At 33.9% G+C, this 23,372-nt stretch overlaps 2 protein-coding genes and 1 long non-coding RNA gene across 3 annotated transcripts in view; 2 read left to right on the forward strand and 1 right to left on the reverse strand.

Moving 5' to 3' along the window:
* Positions 1-22,373, forward strand: part of LOC724783 — a 50,591-nt gene extending 28,218 nt beyond the window's left edge. Inside the window, exon 5 of the mRNA XM_016912883.2 lies at positions 21,585-22,373. Within this exon, the coding sequence (XP_016768372.2) occupies positions 21,585-21,613 (29 nt within the window). The 3' untranslated portion in view covers positions 21,614-22,373. The remainder of the gene's footprint in view (positions 1-21,584) is intronic.
* Positions 968-3,582, forward strand: LOC102654206. Its single transcript, XM_006560034.3, has 3 exons — positions 968-1,904; positions 2,589-3,091; positions 3,339-3,582. Exons 1-3 carry the CDS (start codon positions 1,770-1,772, stop codon positions 3,550-3,552), a joined length of 852 nt encoding a protein of 283 aa, XP_006560097.1. The 5' UTR covers positions 968-1,769; the 3' UTR covers positions 3,553-3,582.
* On the reverse strand, positions 16,258-17,741 carry LOC113218843. The gene is made up of 2 exons (XR_003304852.1): positions 16,726-17,741; positions 16,258-16,562 (listed from the first exon to the last, which is right to left on the reverse strand). It is a non-coding gene; the product is annotated as an uncharacterized LOC113218843 (long non-coding RNA).
* Positions 22,374-23,372: the final 999 nt, after the last annotated feature.

Raw genomic sequence — 23,372 nt, forward strand, 5'->3', positions numbered from 1 at the left:
CAATTTCCATGGTCTACATCTCGTTTATATTCGCCAACCCCGCGTTTTCGTCCATTTTTCTACACCCCCTCCACGAACCTTTTCATCGTGGTTCAGAATTTTCTCATTTCGAGTGTCATCGATTCGACAAGGAGAAGAAGCGTGAAACCCAAAAATATACTCTCGTATTCGCCTGCATCAGTTCATCAGAAACGCTATTGTTCCGTTACTTTTTCTCTTTTCTCTTTTTTTTTCTTTTTTTTTCTCTCTCTCTTTCCCTTGCCGCTTTTATTTATACGATGGGCAACCGATAATTCGACCGTGCACGGGATCGTTTCGCGCGTCAGCAAGCGAAGCCTCCGCTTGATTAATGGATATTAATAATGCTCGGCATTGTTGCGCCGATAAATTGCAATCTTTCAGCGTATCGGGTGAAATGAGAATAAAAGACGGTAATTGATGCAAACACGTCTGCCCGCTTTGTAACGTACGTATACGTGTTCCTCCTCTCGTTATACCCTTATTCGAGCACGACGGTGCATAGCCTTCGCGTGTATTCGCGTGCGTCTCTGGAATGGATAGAAAAATTTATCTTCCTCCAGCATGTGTGCTTTTATTTATAGTAACGGTGAAACGTTTTATGGATATTTGTTGAAAATGCAGTTGAATAAATTGTTATACGTATTCTTATGTATATTTATGGTAATATTCGTATATTTACAATGAAGAAAATGTAATGCATTTGCAATTTTTTCATAGAGATTAACTTATTTGTATAATTAATGAAAAAAAGAATATAAATTCAAATATTTATTCTTTTTAATGAAGCCGGAATTCAATTGCAACAATCATTTGCATCATTTAATAATAAAATCAAAAATACGATAACTCTTTCAAAATTAAACTTAATGTTTTAAAGTACGTGTCAATATTTTTTAATATATTAATATTTTTAACTTATATTTTATATCAATTTTTTTTAGTTCATCATTTCTTCAATTTTTTGCTTGAACTAGTAGAAATATATCAGATGAAACTCGGTGTGAGTAACACATAAATCAGTTGGTCTATTAACTGCCATGTCATTTTGTGCAACGATGAATGAAGAACGGTGTTTGAATTATTATTTTACATGTTCTTTCAAAATCTATAGCCTCTTCGCATACATTTACATATGTAGATGTTTCATTATATCACGTATTGCAAAGCATACATTCGAAGTAAAGTACACGAAAGATCTCATACAATCGATAAATTTCTCCTATAATATAATAATACTCCTACTTCTATATTCCTGTCCAATTAACAAAGTATTTTAGTAAATTATCCAAGCTTATTTATTAATGATAAATATCGAGTATTGAAGAAGGATTAACTTGGCCTTAGAAAATAATACATATTTAAAACAACTAATCTCGAATGGTTTCGAGCGTCCTCTTTGACGTTGCATAATTCACGCTGTCTATTTATTTCAATAATCAAACAATTTCAAAGTAATCGAATTAATTTGAGGCAAATATTTCATCATGATGTTAACGTAATATTGCGTGGATGTATTAATTATTGTTTGCGAGAATTTTGTCTTATCGATAATAATAGGTTACGTTTGAGTTTCTCGGCTGACGTTTAGAACATCGAATCTGTACGTAGAGAACACGAGATCGAGAGTACGCAAGTAGTAGTTTTTGAATTGATTACAAGTAAGGTAGGTATAATTTTAAAAATGTAACGTGAGCACATTGAAAGAAAATGTTATTTTTATCGGGGAAAAAGTACTGAAACATAATGAAATGGCAGCGACACTGTTGAAAATATACGGAAGTTTGATTCTCAAATATCCGAATCACGTTTCGAAATGCAATACAATTGGAAAAGGAAAAATAAATTTTCATACTACGGCAAAAAATTTCGAAGTGAAATGCGACGTAAGTGCATTTTTTGCTACTGTAAATTTAATTTGTAATATGTTTGCATTTATAACCTATAGAAAAGTGTAATTACACCGTTGACGTTTGGATTTACATTAATATTTAAAATTGCAAAATACTTTTGCAAAGCGTAATTATTTTTTAAAATCGTAATTTAAATGTTTTCAATGTTAAATTGATCATTACTGACAATTTTTATTAATTAAATATTTTACTTAAACATCATTTTTATTGAAATATCGATTTTTATGAGATTTCATGCACATAAATTTTAATATATTAATCACAAAAATAAAAATATACTTTGAAATTGATTTTACACGCAAAATTCTAATAAATAATTTATATGTATAAATATACAAAGTCATAAATGTTTATAGATTATCTAAAAAATAAAACCATTTGTTTAAAAAATTCTGATTTTAATAAAAATTTATAATATATGCAGAGCATATAATGAATTATATATGAAACCAATCATCGATCCAAATTTTAGCAATATTTCGTATCTTGAATATAATTTAAAAAAAGGAAAATGTTTCTCATAATAAACAATGATAAAATCTATCACTACAATTCAATATATTTATTCTATCTTACGTTATTACAAAATCGTATTTAAAAAAACAAAGAATTGAATTTATCTTCTTATATATAAATTATTGGGTAACATTTTTCCAGGATAGACCGTTTTTTAGAACTCGTTTAGCTTTACCACCCGATTACGAGAACGTAGTAGATTTTATGTGCGAAGCGTACTACAAATACGAACCGTTAATCATTAACATCGGTTTGGCGGGCACGGAAGCGCCACCTATTTGGAGAACTATGATGTTTGATCAAGTAAAAGGGGGATACTCGATTATTGCCGAGGATCGAGACAACTGCATCATCGGCGCCGCCTTAAATTGCGTGGTGGATTCTAGCGATGCGGACAAAATGTACTGTTTAGCAAAATGTTGCGCGGAAGGACCGATGCGCGATCTCATCGAATTTTTCGGCTTCGTTTCGGAGGCGCCCAAACTTTGGGAACGATTTTGCGTAATGACAATCTTCGAACAAGCTAGCCTAGCAGTAAGGAAAGATTTTCAATCATTGGGGATCGGGAAAAGACTGATCCAGGAAAGTTGGCACTTGGCGCGCGATTGTGGTTTCCGGTTATTCAGGATGGATTGTAACAACAGGTGAGCCGAATTTCATTTATGACGCGTTTGAAAATTTCACGTATTTCTTCAACTGTAAAAAAGAAATATTTTATTTTATCGTTTTATAGAATTTAACACTTTTATTTTTACTTTTCTTTTTTAGATAATATAATACTTGACTGTTATTATTGATTTTGAACAGGAAATAAATCTCGTCTTGTGTAATAATATTTGGAACGGTTGAATGATAACTTAATCTAATAAAATTTTCTCGTGTCCTATATAGCTTTTGTTCAAGAATATGTCAAGGATATCGGTGGGAAATGATTTGGCATATACCGTTCAGTCAATACACGAAAAACGGTAAAGTTGTATTTAAATGCGTGAAGGAACCTCATACGGTGTGCCGAGTGTTTATCGATCGATTACAATATTGCAAAACTTACTGCCCTCCTTATAAAGAATGTAAATCGCCTATACCTCCTCCAGAGAAGTTTTAAAAAAAAAAAGAAACTGAAATATATATTTATTACATCCTTATAATTTTTCCTTACTAAAATTGTACGTAAAAATTAGAGAATAAAAAAAAGTATCTTTATATACATATAGAAAACAATATTTTAAATAATATATTATATTTTAAATATTTATTTTAAAAATACTTTGGATTCTTCTTAACAAGAATCATATTTGCAAATTCGATATTCCTAAAAATCTTTATTTTTTAAACATTTAACAAATTTATCGTTAGATTTTCATTTGAACGAAATTAATCATGATATTTCTTCTTCTCGCTCTCAATCATCCATTATTCAATTATCAGTGCAATTACTATCGCATACATACTATCCTCCACATATAGTCTTCACCATCTTATTATTTTTTACTTTCAATCCCTCTTCAATCGTGTTCCATTTCCCTTCCCTTCCCTTGCAAATCTCGCGAAACTACCGATTACTCTTAAACTCACTTCGCTCATTCTCATTTCAGCCGCAACGAATTCGCCTTCGTTCGTGCGAAAGTTCGCCAATCGAAGAGGAATGAAAGAGGAATGGTGCGGTAACATTCAAATGAAATTGTCGATATTTGACTTGTAAGCTTGGTCTCGTCATGGGGAAGGGGAAGGTTTCGACTTTCACGGACGATGGAATTACAAATGCCTAGAGGGGAAGAGGGAATGGAGAGGGGAAGTGTTTTCCAGTCGGATTCCGGCTCCCTAAGTTCGATTCGCGGGATGGAAACTCGACGTTCGAAACGTCACGAGGGCAGAAGTGGAGGAATAATCGTCGTGGCGATACGTGGTTGTAACGAGATTCCGCCGCGGAATGAAACCGATCTCTGCCCCTCGTAAATCCCCGTTTCGTGTATTTTTAGTCGACAGGTTGGAAAGTGGGCGGCAAATTGCCGGTCGAATATTGATATATCGCCGGTCGACTTGATTCATTTGTAAAACAATTTTGGACAGACGGCCGATCGTCCATTATCGGCTCCGTTATTGCCAGAATTCGGAAACGGAGAGGCGTCTATAAACAGTAACCGATTCTATGATTTAACTATGGGAATAGTTCGATCATTATTCAATAGAGAAAGATTACAAGTGAAATCCTCTGAAAAAGCTCTAAAGGAAGTAAGATTTATAAAGTTTTCAGGATGAAGTTACGTAAGAATGCTTTAGGCAGAAATGTTTTTTCTCTGTTTGTCTCTTTTTATTATTAGTGTCACTCTTGCATTTATTTGGAATGAATAGTTTGAATTGAACGAAACTCTGTATCGAAATGGATTTTAGTTATTTGTAAAAATATATTTTTTCACACAATTGGTAATTATTGAATTGAAAGGGTCTTTGTTTGGAGAATTTTTTCAATTTGAAGCGCAAATTTGCACGAAGCAATCGTGGGATTGATTCAAAATTTACAATAAATTGTTTCTTTTTTTTTTTTTAAATGATTCTATAGATTTTTTCACGCAAATTGATTGTGTCGATCTATCTATATGTCTTTAGATGAAAATTCGATATAGAATACTCCCCATTTCTTCGATTTAAAAAGTGAAAAAAGAAATAATTTCGTGATTTTTATTTTTACACGGAATGAAAGGAAGAAATTTTACATATTGTTTAAAATATATCCTTCAATAACTATCTTTTCCTCAAATAAAAGTATACAACAGATATATTTTATTTTCGCAGTCGTCTGAATAAACACAGCACACGTCTATTCATAATAAACAACAACAAGATACCGTACAAACATACGTAGAATCTTATCTCGTAAAGTATTAAGTCCCGTGCGAGCTTCCGGTCGGATGTTAAGCCAATATGTAACCGGAGGCTCTGTATATGTCGAGCGGTTTAAACGGGGAAAATCGCTTTTGCTCGTTGCAAAATAAAAATATAGAAAGAATTAAACGAAACGTTTCACAAAGGAATAATAACAAAAACATCTTGCTTTATTGACACGATTAAATCGACAAACACTTTGAAATCTTTGTTGAGCAATCTTCGTAGTGCTTCGAGCAGCGAATCTTATCGAAGACGAAACAATCTTTTCTAAACGAAGTTTAAACAATTTTGTAAAAATTACCCGATATCTGTTAATATTATCAGTATGCAAACTTATTATTAAAATAATTTATGATAAAAATGATAAAAGATCGAAGATCGAAGATCTTTAACGTTGATTTTCCAAATCATTATGTCAAGCTGATTAAATAGTAACAGGAATACTTTTTAACTTAATCGTATGTGAAAATACGATTATATTAATTATATATAATGTATATATTATATATAAAATTACATATAATGTACGTATGTAATGAGGTATATTGCAAATGGATATCGTAATTTACATATAAATCAAATTAATAAAGTTAATTATATATTAGAATATGTCGTACATTGAAAGTTTGCGAAGATAATGGCATGGAATTTCGATAAAAAATACACATGATAAATATATATATATATATATATATATATATAATTCTAATCATATAACGTTAAAAAAAATTGTTATATTTTTTTCTTCATATTGTTTATCTTTTATACAAATATCCATTTACTGCAATTTGAGCTTAATCAATGTATTTGCTGCATTTTCTCTTCATAAATCTTCACACGACATCTACCACGAAACGGTAATATGTCAAATCCCTTAGTAGTTGCATTAACTTCAATCTACTTCGAATACTGCTTACTCAACTTTTACTCGAACCATAAAACTTTCCATAACTTCGTAACCGCCTTATAAATATCGCGATTTTCCTATGACGAATATATTACTGATCAAAAGAATTGATATTATTTCTTTCACAATTATATTTCAAAACAGACGAAAAAATTAAAAATACTTTAAATAAATACCTTCATGTCATATCTCAATAATTCTTGTAACTTTTATAACTCTTAAAAAAGGATTGCTATTTTCGTCATTCGTTTATTTCAATATTGATCAAATTATTATATTGTATAAGAATTCTTTCTATTCAAATCGAAATAAGTACAATTTCCCTTTTTTATTTTTACAATTGGAAAATTGCTCAAACATTATAAAAGATTTTCACGACTTAAAGAAAGGAAGAGGAAAAAATCCAATCTTTATATCGTAATCGTATATTTGATCGGCAAACATTTTCGTCAGCAAGATTGAAATAATCGACGAGAAAAAAAAATGTGGCCATTTATCTGGAAACACTTAGCCAGAAATGCGTAGAAATTGAAATCCCGTTTAACGTAGGTAAAAATCTCGTCGATGCAGAAGAATGACAAACGTGCTTCGCCGCCTACTCGATATTATCCCGGAGGGAAAATTGCTTCGAAGGAATTCAAAGCGGCGACAAATCGTCGTGTCGACGGCGGGGAGCTTTCGACGGTGTGGAAGTGTGGTTTTTCTAGCCTGGTGTCGAATTCTATCGATTTGATTCAGTCTTGAAGGGTCTTCGCTGCCTCTCCACTCGTCCGGAAAAAATCGCGTTTGCCCCGGGATCCGCTTTAATCTTCTCCTGTTTCGAATGACAATCAAGACTGGTGAAATTTTAGTAAGTGGAGAAAAATCGTTCTATCGAGGAAATCAAGGCAAGGGAAATATAAGATAATCTTCGAGCAATGATTTATTCTTCGTTAATATCGATAATTTTTATTTCTTGGATAATAATCTGTTCACAAAAATTTACGTATATTTATTACAAGGAAATTTGTTTCAATCTAATTTCAATAGGAAAATTTCTTTGAGAATTAGATTTGTTTATTTCATAATTCAAATTCAATTTACAAGTTGCATAATGCATAATATGTGTGTCATAAATTACAGATGCAAACAAATCAACTTATCAGTGTTGCTCTATTAAATCGCTCTTTTACACAATTTCTGAATATTCTGTTCGTGGATGAGATGAAATATAGGATCAAATTCGTGCATATAGAGAATGGATAATATTCAATTGGTCAATTTGCAGATTATATCAACTTACTGTCAGCATAATTCTGATAATACCACTCATAAATATTCAGATATTTCACATTTCTCGAGACTTATAAATTTGTGAAAATGTTTCCTCGTTTTCGAAAGATTTTTAGCATTCAGATTTATTGAATTATCAGACTTTATCCTACTTTCTCTAAAAGATGAAAAAAAAACCATATAAATACAGTGAAATAATTCATAATTCTCTCTACAAGTATAAATCTGAAGAATTCTCGCTTATATTTATTTTATCCAACAATCGTTCAAATAATTATACACTAAAATCCTGTCTCATAACGAGTTGGAGAACGAGACGTATATCGATGAAGGGAAAGAGAGAAATTAGATCGCTCTAAATATTAACGAATCCAGCCGAAGGTGTTCCAATCTAATACGAGGGCCGGAATATGATCCACGCGGTGTTCATTCTTAGTCGATACACGCGTGCTTGCCACGTAAGCGCATGCATTAAATGCGTTTCCAGTGTATGTCGAATCAAAATCAAATCGAGTTTGGAACGTGGTCGGATGAGTGGTGGAGTTAAGGAGAGACAGGGTGGATCCTCGAACCGAGACGACGACGACGACGACGACGTCGGCCCCCTAACTCACCTCGAAGTTTCTCAACTGTAATTCCGACTCGATAGTTGCCACGGTATTACGGAACTGCGCGCACCGCCCTAACTCCATTAATCATTACGGCTTTGAGATCGGCACAAGATCGTTTTTGAGAGGAGGGCACCGTACGAACAGTCGCCACGACTCGAATCCTAATCTATCTTGGATGGTATACTTACTGCCGACGTCGATCTTACTTCTGCGTGGAAATACAGGGACGGTTGTCTTGAGTTACGATCGCAACCTGGATCCCTCCTTCCGGTTGACTTGAGATGGCGAGTCGGGAATAGGGAGCGCTCTAATGTCGATGGCTGTATTTAAAGTTTTATCGGGATCGAATCTTGACAGGGACAATTGACTTTTATCGGCCAGTGTTGTTGAGAGTGAAAGTCTACGTAGTTTAGAATTAAAAAAAGTACGAAAATTAGTGTGCAAGAAAGACTTATTTATTAAGTTAGAAACAATTTATTTTTTTATGTGTATTCAGGATGAATTATATTCCAAGTATAGAGAAAAAAAAAATAACACAGGATATTAAGTATTAAACAGAAGTTTTTATTTTATACTGTTTCTTATATGAGCATACAAAGCTACGAATAGATGCAAAATAGATTCTCAATATGGAAAAAGATATTCCCACAGGAGAGATTCTCTTCTCGAGGATGGAAGAACAGACGCAATTTGACATTTGTCGAGGAGCTTCCATGCACTTGAACACGGTGAACGAGTTTAATCTGCATAATTCTAACTACCAGTGTAGCGGGTAGTATTTCGAGAAACACGCGCGTCTAATGTCCATAATTTCACTAATATCGGGAATTGTTCGGCGAATTGAAATAGTTTCCTCCTTTAGCCGTGACCATACGTGCAGGCGTCGAATCGTCGTTGTCGTATCCTCATCTGGGAGAAACTTCTACCTTTGAAATTGTTTCACGTGGAATCATCGTTGTCCACATCTTCGTTGTCGAATTAAAAGGTTTTTCCCGAATGGAATTCGCGTTAATCCCGTTGCATACGTTGTTATTCGCAAAAATTAATTTTCCTTTAACGAACGTTTTAATGGCAATATACACGTTTGTAATTGACGTAGACAAAATTGATGATTTATGTTTTACGTGAAAATTTATTTATTTATTGTAAGAGGATTTGCATCGTATCGATAAATGATTAAAATTTTTTTGTGAAATAAAAAAGGAAATAATAATTTTTTAAAATCCACGTAATTTCCAAATGAAATTCTCTTCGTAATTTTGTAATTATAAAAATTATTCGTAACAATACTTTCCTTAATAATAACAAATTTAATTTATAGATATTATTTGTTTGCATTTATATAGAGATATTTGACATGAACGCAATAACAATTATTATTACTTTGCATTGTAAATAGTTAAATTTGTACACGATACATTTATCAATTCCCGATTATATAGTATTTATATAGTTTCATTAAACTTGGTTGATACACATCTAATTATTCCAAATCTCTAGCTGCATTTGACTGTAATGTGTTCAAAGATAAATGTGTTACAGGATCGCGATGTAAATTGCAAAACGAACATCTGTTAAATGCTTCCTATTGGATATGCTGGCTAAAATTTCGTCCGTAACAAGAAATATTAACTTTGCCAACTGTCAGCTTCCAGAAGCTATAATACATTAAATTGTTACAAATTCTATCGCTTATAATTTCAATCTATCATTTAAATATTAAACGTTCCTTTATAAAAAAAAAAAAATCTCGTTTCCGATGATGATGACAGAAAATTTCGAAAAAGAAGAAGAATCGCGATACGCGAAAGTATAAAAGTTTAATTACAACGGCCATGAATGGTCACATTTTCAAATTTCCAAAATGTGTCCCGTGCTCCACATTCCGTAATTCAATCACGTAACATTTATCAAAGCTAAAGACCACCGACCACGCGATGAAACATCACATCAACGACGAACGTGCATACCTAGCCCTCGACCACCAGGTTGACTACCACCTATTCCCGCCAATCGAGCGAGCAATATGGCTAACCAGCAATTGGAGAAGTTCGGCCACCGTTTGCTTCAAAAGGCCGTATCGTTGTCGCGTTGAACCAACGTGCTACGAGCAGGCCTTGATAATTAGGGTTCTGTTGATGGCAACGTGCACGTCCATTTGGCAGATGAACCTAACTCACCGTGCAAGGATCCATTAACACGTATACTCGAGCCAAGGAACGTGGAGCACTGTCTGGCTAATATATAGAACGCGGGCACACGTGCAACCGTGGAGGGACATTGCGGGTGAATCGTATACAGTAAAACGAAGCTACCGAACCCTGTTGTATTCTACGAGAACGCTACCAGCAACAATTAGGCGAGCCCTTTGCCATCGTGCTGGACACGCATACCTGCATCAATGCACGGTATGCATATGTTGCCCGTTGCAATTGTGATGTGTACATATCTGCGGGCCCAGTAACTCTCCACTGTCCCGGCTTATGTTACGACGGTATGCCGCGTATGTTTCGCCCTCGAATCACCACTGTAAATCGCCTTATTTATGCGCTTCGTTATTAATGACCGAGCACGGATTTCCACGATTCTTTAGTCGCATCGATGAATCGTGCTGCTCGACGTGGAACTTGAGCAATTGGTTGGAATCGGTTGATCGATCATTGGTTTTGAAGAAATAAAATTATAATGGATAGATGAAAGTGAAAAATAAAGTTGGTTCTTCTCTGTGTAATGATTTTATAAATTGAAGAAAATTAAAGGAATAAGTAGAGTACAATGAGATACGTGAAATTCTGAATAGAATTCGGTCGACAATAATAAAATTTATACAAAGAATAATAATTAAATAAGAAATTATGAAAATTGTTAATGTGGAATTGTTATAGAGTTTAATTTTAGAAAAAATAAGATAAAAAATTAAAAAGATAAGAAATTGAAGTATTTTATTTTACTATAAAAACAGTTAATCAAGACAAACCAAGTCAAGTTTTTTTAATGAAATAATATGAACAAGAAGAAATGTCACTGATACGAGTATCTGTCTTGGAAAATGGATACACAAACAATTTGATGAAGATAGATCATGTCTTGGATCATATCTGATCTCATATTGGATGTTGAAAAGCTTACGTAGTAGTTTTCATTTTAGCTTCGCATATATGATATCTTTCTTCATTCTGTTGACCTAGAAACATCTTTTTCACTTGTTTAGCTACGACACCGCATGAATCTACACTGTGTATATTTTTGAATCGAAATATCACGGTTTATGACACTCTAATGATAGTAAATGACAGAAACTGGAATGAAACGACGTGTATCCACAATCATCCGTATAATTTTAGATCAACAAATTATATTCAAAATATTTCTGAATGAAAACAAGATCTGTTTTCCTTTGAGAAAGAAAATAATATTTTAAAAATAGAATAAATCGTATATTAGTTCTAAATTTTATGTTAATATGGATACAATGTAATTTAGAAAAAATTTATTCTTTAAATGAAAGATATTTATAATTTTAAAATTTGTAAAATTCTTTATTTGCAACGATTATGATTTTATGATATATTATTAATTAAGAAATAATATTTTATTGTATTCATTTATTTTTTACTTTTTTCTAAGAAAAGTTTTTGTACTTGACGTCATAATCATAGTAAAATGAATTAAATCGAATGATATCGAATTCTACAAATTAAAATTAAGGAAACCACGAATCTTTTAATCAAGAAACATCGAACTTTAAAATTTCAGAACTATCGTTACGAATAATTTATTAATGAGATTTTGAAGTCCATTATTTTACAATCGTGAGTAATTTTCGTATCTCAGAATCGTAAATTTAAAAATTTTTCCGTAACAGTATCATAAAAATTTTGTAACGTAGAATTCTACAAATGGACAGTGGTTCTACAGTTTCGTGATCGTGCGATGAAAGATCTTTGATTTAAGATAGTTCTGAACAAGTTCCCCAACTTCACGGTCATAGTGTTTGCAGCCTCAAGGTCTCAACTTTCAAGGAGAAATTCAATAGTATTTCAAGTTCCAGATTCTAAAGCGTAAACTTATATAAAGTATTCATTTTAAACTTCATTCTCGCTTATACGGTACGTTGAATTCTCTTTCTCGAGACGATTTGCTTCTCGAGAAAGCGGACCAGGGAAAAATTCGATCCCCCTTATCCATACAATTTCACGCACAATTAATATTTATGTCACGGCATGATTTTTCCCTCGTAATTCAACAATCGCGTAAGATTTGAATCGATCAAGTTTCAAAGTGGAAACCAATAAAAATAGCTCAGAGACGTAACATCTATATTAAAAACTCACACAAAGAAAATACAAAGAAAATGAAGCAAGTAAAACTGATGTAATAGAATTTATTTATAATCTTCTTCAATTAATTATTAAGATAATATCTTGTAATAATGGAATATTATGAAAAGAAGAATCCAATAATACGTATGAAAACTCTCACTTTAAATTAGATCAGTTGATGAATGAAAAGCATAACCACAGATTCAAAAATCAAATCATGATTCATTTAATTGTTAATGATAATTTTATTAATTGGAAACTGGTACAAATATTCGGACAATGGAGACTTACTGAAGAAATATTAAACAGAAATTCAATTATCGAAAAAGTATCGATACGTCAAATGATATAATCGAATAAATCCATTGTTACAGATCATCAAAGGAATACAATATTCTCGTGTGAAATTAAATGAACTATAATAGAGAAAATTTGTTCTCTAAATTTTCTGCATAGTTTTTGCATAAAATCACCAAGATATTTACATTTACATCTCGATGCTGTAACGAATGATGATCATCTCGCGTGTAATTTAGCTCGTTCCGATATTTCGTATCAATGGTATCCTCGTCGACATTCAATCCAGTTATCACTTCCGTGACTTAAGCTTTTGCGCGCTCCACCCGAAAATTGAATCGGAAAATTCGTTTGGTTATCTAGGTGGGAAAACTGAAAATGCTCTATGATGTTTTTTCATGCCAAAGGCACGATACATGACGTGACACGCAGTCTCTCGTGATACTGTCAATTTCCTAGACAATTTTTCCTCGCCGTCAAACGTCCATCGTGGCCGGTCAAGCTTCGTTTATCCGCATTCAACCAAATGAAATTTCATTTACCTTTTGTCTCGCGGTCTATGCAATTTGATTTAACGTTTACACTTTCGTGGAGGAGAGACTTCCTCGATTGTTTAACGTTTCAAATTGATGATATAATTTTATTTGAACAAAGGAAACATCTATATAATTAATATAATTTCAATTGAAATTCTTTGGGATAGTAAAGAACTGCTTTATTTTCAAACTATTTGTAATTTATTTTTTTTTTATATATAATAAACAAAGAATTTAATATTTTAGAAATTTTTAGAATGTAGATTTTAAAGTTAGTCTTGGAATAGAATTTAACAGAATATTTATTGATATTATTGATATTTATCTTGGATAAATAAAACTATAATAATTTTAATTATTCAAAATAAATAAATTTATAATAAAATTTAAAGAATTCGGAATTTTACAAAATTGCAATAAAAAAATTAGATATTTTATTTAATTAAACGCTAGTTATGCAATAAAATTATGCACAGTAAGCTAAACGAAGACAAATTGTGAACACTAAGTAAACTAAGCAATAAGCTAAATATGCGGGCACCTGTTTACTGTTTCAACAAATTCAACCATCCTCACTGTAACTTCTTAAACTTTATCCACCATCAAACAAGATGAAAATACAAAACTCCAAATTTTGAATATATTAAATTAATCACATCACACTTTAAAAACGTATATATATGTACGTAAGTCAACGATAAGAATGATTATTTTAACGAGATCCAATGATCCAATTAAATAAACTTTAAAAATTTTAACCCATCACTATTGTATGTTGAAAAGATAAAGACACTTTACTTAACAAGAACGATAAATTGGATTAATTAAATTGGATTAAATTGGATTAAATTGGAATAATTTAAACTTATCCTTTTTATCTACATCCTAAAAAGAAATCATTTATAAAATTATTTCCACTTATATATTACACGAATAGAACACTTATTTGTTTTAATTTGATTTATTCATTGCATTCAAATAAAATTTTCTAAAATAGTTTCAAAACGTGTCAACGGTTTTCAAATTTGCTGTTAATATACCAATCACAAATGATCGATACAATATAACGATATTTAAACGTATCACGTTCATAATATAATTCGTAAGGCAGTGGATATATTCTTGGTACACTTCGATTCGCCTCCGGTCGGTTTCCATTAATGTCAACAATGGATGCAGCGTTTATTATATTTGTCCCCGACATTTCTGTCCGTGCACAACCACCGCTTACGAGTATAATATAATTCAATGTGCAGAGCTTGCTGAAAATTCGCCGAGCCACACTCGCTGACCCTCTCCGTGTATACGGTAAGCATGTCGACATAATGATTGCGGGTTCGTTGAATTTCGACCATGTCAGACATTGTATGTTCAATAGGGATGTTTCGAGAAATTTTGGACGAACTTCGGGAATATTCACGTTACAAATGATACGAGCAGAAAGTTTGGATAAATTCTTGTAGCATGATTTAATAAACATTGTAAGAAAGAATGAAATAAATGCATCAATAACGATACAAATTTAATATACGAATAATATTAATTGATTAAATTATTCGTAAATTGAAAGAAATTTTTCATCTATGTATATTTGTGTACAAATTATTATTTTTATCATTTATACGATAAACTTAACTTAGAAAGAAATATGTAACAGGAAATATTCTAATGTTTTCACAACATAGTTGAAATACTTGCGCATAAATCTAGGAAATGGACGAATACAAACGTTACGATCTTTCCTTTGTCATAAACAAAAACGCATTTCCATGAACTCAAGCGCTTATCCTAAATTTATACCACGTGCTCGTAGATTATGTATAAGCCAAGTCAGAGATAAGCCAAGGATCACATTATATCGTGCAAATGTCCCCAAACGTAAAAGACAATGGTATCAGTGGTGGCAGCGGCGTTTATATATATATCGATCTAACAGCACCGCGGAGATTATATGGGCTCTAGGTGCAATTTGCAGATCGATAGATTTTAACGCACTTGGCAGACCTCTCGTCGAAATTGGAATGTTTCCAGCGGAAACGATCCAGGAACGTTAGTCCGCTACGTAATTGGTATTCTTGACGCAGAAATTCATTTACGGAGTCAACGAGCGTGAAAGGGAGTACGGAAAGATATTTTTAATAAAAGAATCCCTGCTCCGCGCTGTGCAAACGATAAATTTCTCGTCACCCCTTTTTTCCTCCCTTTCTTCTTCTTTTTCTTTCTTTTTTTTCCCCCCTCCCTTTGTTTTTATTTTAAATTCTCCATGTTCACTCCACATTCGCATCTCGCGAAAATCGAGGCGAGGCCATCCGATCGTGAAAGGTAATTGAACCGAACGTGCAGAAATTTGCACGCGCGGGAAATCTGCCCGGTTCTTCGCGTAATTACGTTATTCGAAAAGTTCGTATCCGGGTGAAATAAGGATCCACTGCAAATTTGCCCACCGCTCGAGGGTTCCGCTTCACTTTCCCAGTTTGCTTTCCCGCTGGTTGCACTCAAAATAATTTTTAGAAGTGAGGAAAATAAGAGGAAGTGAGGGAAAAAGGGGAGGGGAGTACGCTCTCCGGGAATCAAATTGTTTCCTTTGTTCTGCTTTCCACGTAATATGGAAGCATCGATGAAGGAAGGATATTTTTTATAGGCGATCGTTATTGAGAAATTAATTGAAATTTCAAGATTGTTTTTGGAAAATTGATTTTTTTTTCTCAAGTTGTACTTTGAAGATCGAATATAAAAAATATTTCTCGTGGATATTTATATGATATTATATGAAATAGCGAAATGGAAATATATATATATGGTGAGGAAGCGCGGATCTGTTGTATCTATAGATCAGTATTAATTTTATTGATCGGTTCTAAGCTGTTCTCTAACGTGTCATCTGTCCGTACGATAATAGGTTTAAAAATTTCTGATAACACTATTTCTAAAACTAACACACACGATATAGGTAGCTATAACTCATCAACACACGTCAGATTAGATAAACTGAACTGAATTTATTCAAAGTTTCTTCGTGACGTTTATGCATGGCTGTCACTCTAAATCTTTCGTTGTACGTATAAAACTCGGATATAATGTTAGAATAAAAATCTGTATCTATTTGTCACAAAAGTTTTATAAAGTACACGCTATTTTTCGAACTATAAATAAACGATATCGAGTGGAATTGTTAAGGATTAACAGATTTTTTAAACGCTTTAACAATTTATATTCGAACAGAAAAATACTTCAACATCATTTGACAAACACATTTTTTTTTATCAGGCGATTTTAAAAATTATCTAAAAGATGGAACGTAATTTTAGTTTATAAATATTCGTCATAGATCGAAGAAAGAATAATTAAAACAAAATTTTAGCAAGAAATTTGACAACTAAGTAGAACCTTAAATATGTTCTCCAATAAGGAAATTCAAAGTGGTCGAACAAAGATTAATTTGCTTACCACTTCAACGAGATGGAGCCTGGGTTTCCCGCCATTTTTCCGCTCGAGTTCACTCTCGGATCGCGCCGACAAATAGGTATAATTACAGTTGATATGGGATTTATCTTTGCCTACGCTAATGTAACGGCAAATATTTACGAGTCGTCGGGATTTAGGATGAATGTTCCTCCGTGGAAGATGCAGAGGGTCTGTCTACGCTTTCTCAAGGCCTATTTATGCACCTTCTCGTTACGGTAGTATTTTAATGAAAATTCCCTGAACTTGTTCGCCAGCCGCAGAAACCGCACCCCATTTATTTTCGCGGCTTTTCCACATCTATTTTTATTCCGTTTCATTCCTTTGCTTTTGTGTTTGCCTCTTCTCGTTCGCATCACCCCGCGAAAAGGAAGAAGGAAGAAACGCGAAATTTTATTTATCTTTTTCATCCCGTACCATATTTGCCTTCTTCTCTTCAAAACCTTCGCCTTGAATTTGTTCAGGAATTATAAGACTCCACTGTGTATTTATATAAGATGTTTCATTTAAATCGACTCATCCAAGTATCTAAATTATTGATGATACTACAATTATTTGAAGATACAGTTTATTTAAAAAAGAATAGATGATATCTTTGTCTTTTTTTTAAATAGAATGATAGTTTTTTTAAATATGAATCACTTTTCTTAAAAACTGTCAGTTTACAAATTATTTTTATTTTAATTCTCTAAAAAATCCATTTCCAATCATTCGTGCATAAAGATAAATTTCAAAAATACCCACGAATATTTCTCTAGATATTCATATATATATATATATTTGAATAGAACATTCTGGACAATCCAAGTCACCGGTCACAGTTGCCTACGTGGAATCGCAATTGTTCGTGCTACACAGGGCAGAAACGTTTGCGTCTTGGAAATAAGTTGGAATAAATCACGTAGGGAGGATAGAAGGGAGGGAAGATACGAGGGTTGGGTTAAAAATCTCGCGATCTCGCTTCGCCGACTTGCAAAGGGTGCTTTATAGTCGGCGGAAGGTGAGGGTAAATTTATAGCGCTGTCTGCGTAAACCGGCGCGCCACGTTGCTGTAACACGTGTCGAATTTTCAGGGAGGTCACGGGTGTCGGCGCGTTGATAACGGGGCGCCGGCTGGCCCCGTAATTTTCAACAGGTCGCCGATAATGCTGCTATTTAGAAACGGGAATGTACGTACCCGTTTTAATTTTAAATTCGACTCGAAGCTATTAAACCGGTTTTCTCATTATCTGGATAAATTCTTTCGATTTAATGAAAATTATTAGCGAGTAGATAAGATAAGGAGAATATCCAAAATTCACTTCTATCCTTCTTTCGTTCTTATCTTATCGTTATTCGTCGAATAAATTCGAATATTCGATCATTTTCACTTGTGTTCTTTCCTTTCCCTATATTCATATTCTATTTCTTTCTTTTCAAGGTGAAACAACGCGATAATGATTAGCGGTTGGGATTCATCTGACTGATTGGAAAGTTTGGTGATTTCATCCTCTTCGCTGAATAGTCGGCGAACGTGTAATCAAGAATCCTTTCACGTGAATTGATATAGGTATCCTGATGTTGTATGCAAATCCACTATTGATTATTTCAATTCATCGATTCGTGAATTCTCCTTTTCTCGATGACAAATAGAATCTGGGAAGAAGATTTCGTAATTTATATAACAATTCGTGTTCCTCGAATCGAATTATTTGTTACAGATTTCTATAGAAAGTCTACAGAGTGTACAGAATCGACAGAATTGCTCGTATAATCTCTAATTATCGAATCTAATTACAATCACGTTTCCACACAAGGGAATCCTGTATATTCCAAATCGATCTTGTGAAACAAAAATTGTGAAACAAATTGCACAATATTGAGAGAAATTACTCGATACACCGTCGTCCTATTAATCTTGACGGGATTAAATTAGCTCCTAAACCTGATTGCTTGTTATCAAGGGAGCATCAAACGGGACGATCGTGGAGGTATCGTGATTCGAGTCGTCCTGTTTATCCATGGAAATTGTAAATTGCACCGTTCCGGGAGAATACGGCGCAGATTGGCCGAAGAAGATGGTAATGCGCCCGGTGAATCTCCATCGTAGAAGATGAACGTGGATATCTGCGCTAGGAGTGGCCCGTGTGCGTTTCCAACTGGACGTCCATTTCAATTTGACGGCATATTCAGCGAGCTAGTGCTGGGCAAATGGATCGTTTCCTTTATAGTATCACGCGACTCCGATTCCGCAATTTTCAGTCGGTTTAACAGAATCTCGTCTCTAACTGCAAATAGATTCTATATAATTTGTCTCCACGTATTGTTGGATTCGATGTGAAATTTTTTTTGAAGGATTTATTGAACAACGAAGCAGATCCGTATTTACTTTTCAATTTTTATTGATAATTATATTGTTTGTTATTAATTTTATTAAACGTTTATTAAGAGGAACGAGTATTGCTCGTGAAACATTTGAATTCGAGGATAGAAATATGAAAAAAAATAAAAGTGAAAAATTATCAGCAACGGTTATCTAAATAATCATCCTTGATCAATATTATTTTAATCGAAACTTGGGAGATTCCAAGTTTTCATTAAGAAATCAGCAGCCATTTCACTTGCAACAATCTAATAAACTTCAAACTTCGGACAAGTTGTAGAAGAAGTTTCGAATAAAAAATTTTACTAACTCTTAAGTTAACACGAACAACTTTCCGATATTAAAATCCACAAAGATAGAAGGAAACGTTAAGAGCAACTGCAACACAACTTAACGGTTGAAACGTTTCCAAAGTTTCCATCCCGTATCCCAAGAAAAATCAACCTCGCCGCTCGCTAGTTTCCCCTAGGCTCTACATTACCATTAGATCCATAGTGAAGGCAAGTGATTTTAAATCAACCGGTGTATACACAGTCGGTAATACACCGGTTGCAGCCTCTCTTGGCGTGCACTTTATCAAATTCTATAGCGTTATAAGCCACGCGGTACACAGCTATGCGTCCTCGGGGAAATAAACTTGGCTCCCCATGAAAGTTCTGCTTTCGGTGGAGAAGAATCTCGAGTTTTAAATAAATTAAGCCTTCGTTTCCAAGGGTTTGGACGAGACCGGGACTCGGTTGTTTCAGCTGAGAACCAAGAACCGGACTGAATAATATATGCCGCGGGGCAATGCCGAAGGGAGGAAAGCTGGATTGCCAGTAGTGGAATATCATGACGGAAAAGAAAAAGGAAAGAAGAAAGAAGGGGGGGGAAAAAAAAAGAGCAGTTAAATGCACTCTTGATAAACGTGCACCCGTTCCTCCACTGCCCTTTCATCACTCTCGAACGTCACGAATCAGACAAGTTTAGACAAGTTGAGTGGCGGAGAGAAAAGCCTCGCGGACGGCAAGAAGAAGGAAAAAGGGCGGAAGAGAAAGCGGACAAGAAGCAAGGATCCAAGCTGTGACGAGGAGGAGAACTCTCTGAACTTTCTCAATTAAAAGTTAATTACCTTTCGGCTAAGACCACAGAATTTCAATCGGTAGGAGAATAATTGTTCCCCGCGTTTGAACTACTGCCGAAGTAATTAACAATGTAAACATTTATTTTTGATTCGCGTCCCTTTTTCGTTCTCTTCTTTTTATTTTATTAATTCTTTTCGTTTCTTCCTTCTCTCTTTCTCCCTCTCCCTCTCTCTCTCTTTTAAGAAAAAGCCGTGTCCTTAGAAAAGAACAAATTTTTGATGGACGATATTTGACTCTATATTTGTGTCAAAGATATTTATACCTTCAAAGATATTTCGATCGATATTTAATTGGATAAGAAAGCATATTTTCAATGGAATAAAAAATATACAGAAGATTTGCAGTGATCATAATATTCTCTGTGAAAAAATTTAAATCACATACACAGATAAATCATTCCACATTGGTCGACCACAAAGCCTCTTTTGGATTGAACGTGGTGCACGGGATGTAATTCGGGGACAGACGGTTCTACCAGCGATCATTTTGATGGGGGACATTTAATTAATAGCCACGGGATTCTGAACACCTTAATTATAACGCGATTAATTATGTAATCGTTGGAAAGCGAGGCTGATTCACGCTGGAATTAATCTCCCGTGTAACCCGACCTTGCCTTCTTCCTCTCCCCTTTTATCTTTCCTCCTCTTGCTCCTCTTCCACCCCTATTCGTCTCGATTCCCCTATCCCTTCCTTCTTTTTCTTTTTTTCTTTTCTATCTTCTTTTTCTCTTTTTTTTTTTCATCAAACGAAAATGGGTCTCTCTCGAGGGAAACGAGCCTTTTACATTTCTCATTCGACGAGATTTTTCGACCACGGCCCAAGTTTGTCACCAGGGGATGACTGGTCGGACATAAAAAAAAAAGGAAAGCTGGAAAGATTGCGAAATCACGAGGTGCGTGGAACCTAACCACGTTGGTTAGATTCCGCGTTCGTGTACTTTTTCTATATTTCCCATCCCTTATTCTTCCACCCCATTTCTGTCACTTGCACATCGCGATTCGACGTTGAACGAATATTTGCAAAGCTTCGCCAAGTGAAATTCTATCCGGGCGGGAGGATAGGGTTTAAGGACACGTCTCGTCTGTAATTTTCTGAGAACCGTGTGTGTACGGAATTCCGTATGAGAGTGTAACGCGTGCCACGCTCGTTTCCTTCCGCGATATCCATCCCTCTTTTACGTTCGCCAAGATTTAAGATCTATGGATTCTGTGCTACGCTTTTCAAAGCGCTTCCGTGTTCTGCATTGCTGCATTGTTTGCGAAAGGCTCTTGAGAACGACTCGCGGAAAAGTAGTAAAGTAGTAAAATCGAAGATTATTTCTAATTCTAACGCGTGAATTTTATTGTATGTTGTAGATAACACGGAAGAGATCTTGCAATTATGAGATCAGATTCGAGGATGGATTATAAGGGAAATTTCCATCGATCCGATGACAACTAAAATCAGTATGGACAGAGTGCTGCTCTAACGAACCGCATGAATCGTAAAAAAAAAAAAAAAATCTTGGTAAAAATTGTCGAAGCGTAAGTTTTATAAGTCACCATTTCCTGTCAAGATTCCAAATCGAACGGAGAGAGGGTGGCGAAGAAAGTTCGATACAGATGGGGAGGGTGAGGCGCCAACAGTGGAAAGCTGGGTACACAGACGAGGAAGAAACTGGGTAGGTGGAGGAAAAGGGGGGAAAAGTCGTAGAGGAAGGCGAGAACGAAGGTTTAAGTAGGATTCTTACGTCAGTCGGATTCCACTTGAAGTAGCAAAGAGAAAAGGTCGAATGGAATCGAGCGGATCGGTGCGGGGAACGACAGAGGGGTGGTTCAGATCCGGTGGGCGGTTAGAGGAAGAGCAAACAAATCGACGTGCAACTGCGTTTCTTGATTTCATCCCGGCTCTTCTCATTGTTGCCCCCGTCATCCTGTCCTCCTTGTCTGCACTGTTTTCAAGACTGGATTCATAATGCGTTCTTATTACAGATTTTTCCCAAGGAATGTCGCGTTCTTATATAACGTAAGCCTTTTCATTAATGTTGGTAATAATGGTGCACGAAGATACATTTATGAAGTATGAATTTTGCATAAAACTGAAGGAAAATTCACGATTCAAATGTGAAAAAGAAGAAATTGAGATCCAAATTATAAGTTAAATTATAAATATAAAAGAATATAATTTATTATTGTTTATCTGATTTTGGATATATTGATATTAATTTAAACATGAACAGATTAATGAAGATTCTTTTTTATAAAGAATTATCAGCAAAATTAACTAATATAATATACGATTTTATTTTAAAATACGAATTGATTTGATTTTTATATATTCTCATTCAATTACAGGATTATTTTATGTCAAATTATTATCACTTTGAAACCAATTAACATTTATTATTTTTTTTTATATTTATAATTTAAATCATAAAGGAAAATATATTCTTTCATATCAAATTTGTTTATTTTAATTATTACAAAAAGAATCTTTAGAGTGTAATATCTTATTAAATATAAAGATATATTTATCAAAAATTAGAAATATTAAAAACTCAAGAATTAAAACTTGTTTTGAAATTTACTTGTGAATTTTCTAAATTATTCTTTCTAAATTAAACTTTTAAAGCAAAGAATACCAATGAAGATTTAATTTTTTCATAAATTGTCGAGCTCCAAATAAAGCAGCTAAAAGAGTGACTGCTCTTCTGCAGTGATTGTTTCCAAATTATTCGTCAACATGATTAAATGCAAGGTTGTCGTGTACTTGTACATTACCAATTCGTCAGCGTCTCCAGCATTTCTGATCCACACATGTGTATCGTAAAAATTGACCTTTCACGTGTCGCTTAAAAATTTCAACCTGCAGAAGCGTGAACATTGAAAGAGGAAAGTTTAATTTTGGAACAATTTACAGGTAGTCAGGCAGAAAGAGAGAAGGTTCTGACATTTTTTTATTTATTTATTATTTTTTTTTTGTTGCAAGTTCTCCACCTGGCAAATTCATCGGATTTGATGTACAACCGACTTTTATTTAAAAAAGGAATCAATGTTCGATATACATTCCGTGCTAGCAAAATTTTAATTAACAAATTCAACAATAATTTTCAAAGAGACAAGGAGAAATTAAATCCATGAATTTAATTAAAAATATTCTGGTCG

This window comes from Apis mellifera, linkage group LG6 (assembly GCF_003254395.2).
Source record: "Apis mellifera strain DH4 linkage group LG6, Amel_HAv3.1, whole genome shotgun sequence".
NCBI lineage: Eukaryota > Metazoa > Arthropoda > Insecta > Hymenoptera > Apidae > Apis > Apis mellifera.

Coding starts and splice junctions, on each gene's coding strand:
- LOC102654206 (XM_006560034.3), top strand. CDS start 1,770: ATGGCAGCGACACTGTTGAAAATATACGGAAGTTTGATTCTCAAATAT. Junction 1,905..2,588: donor ATTTCGAAGTGAAATGCGAC/GTAAGTGCATTT, acceptor ACATTTTTCCAG/GATAGACCGTTTTTTAGAAC. Junction 3,092..3,338: donor AGGATGGATTGTAACAACAG/GTGAGCCGAATT, acceptor TGTCCTATATAG/CTTTTGTTCAAGAATATGTC.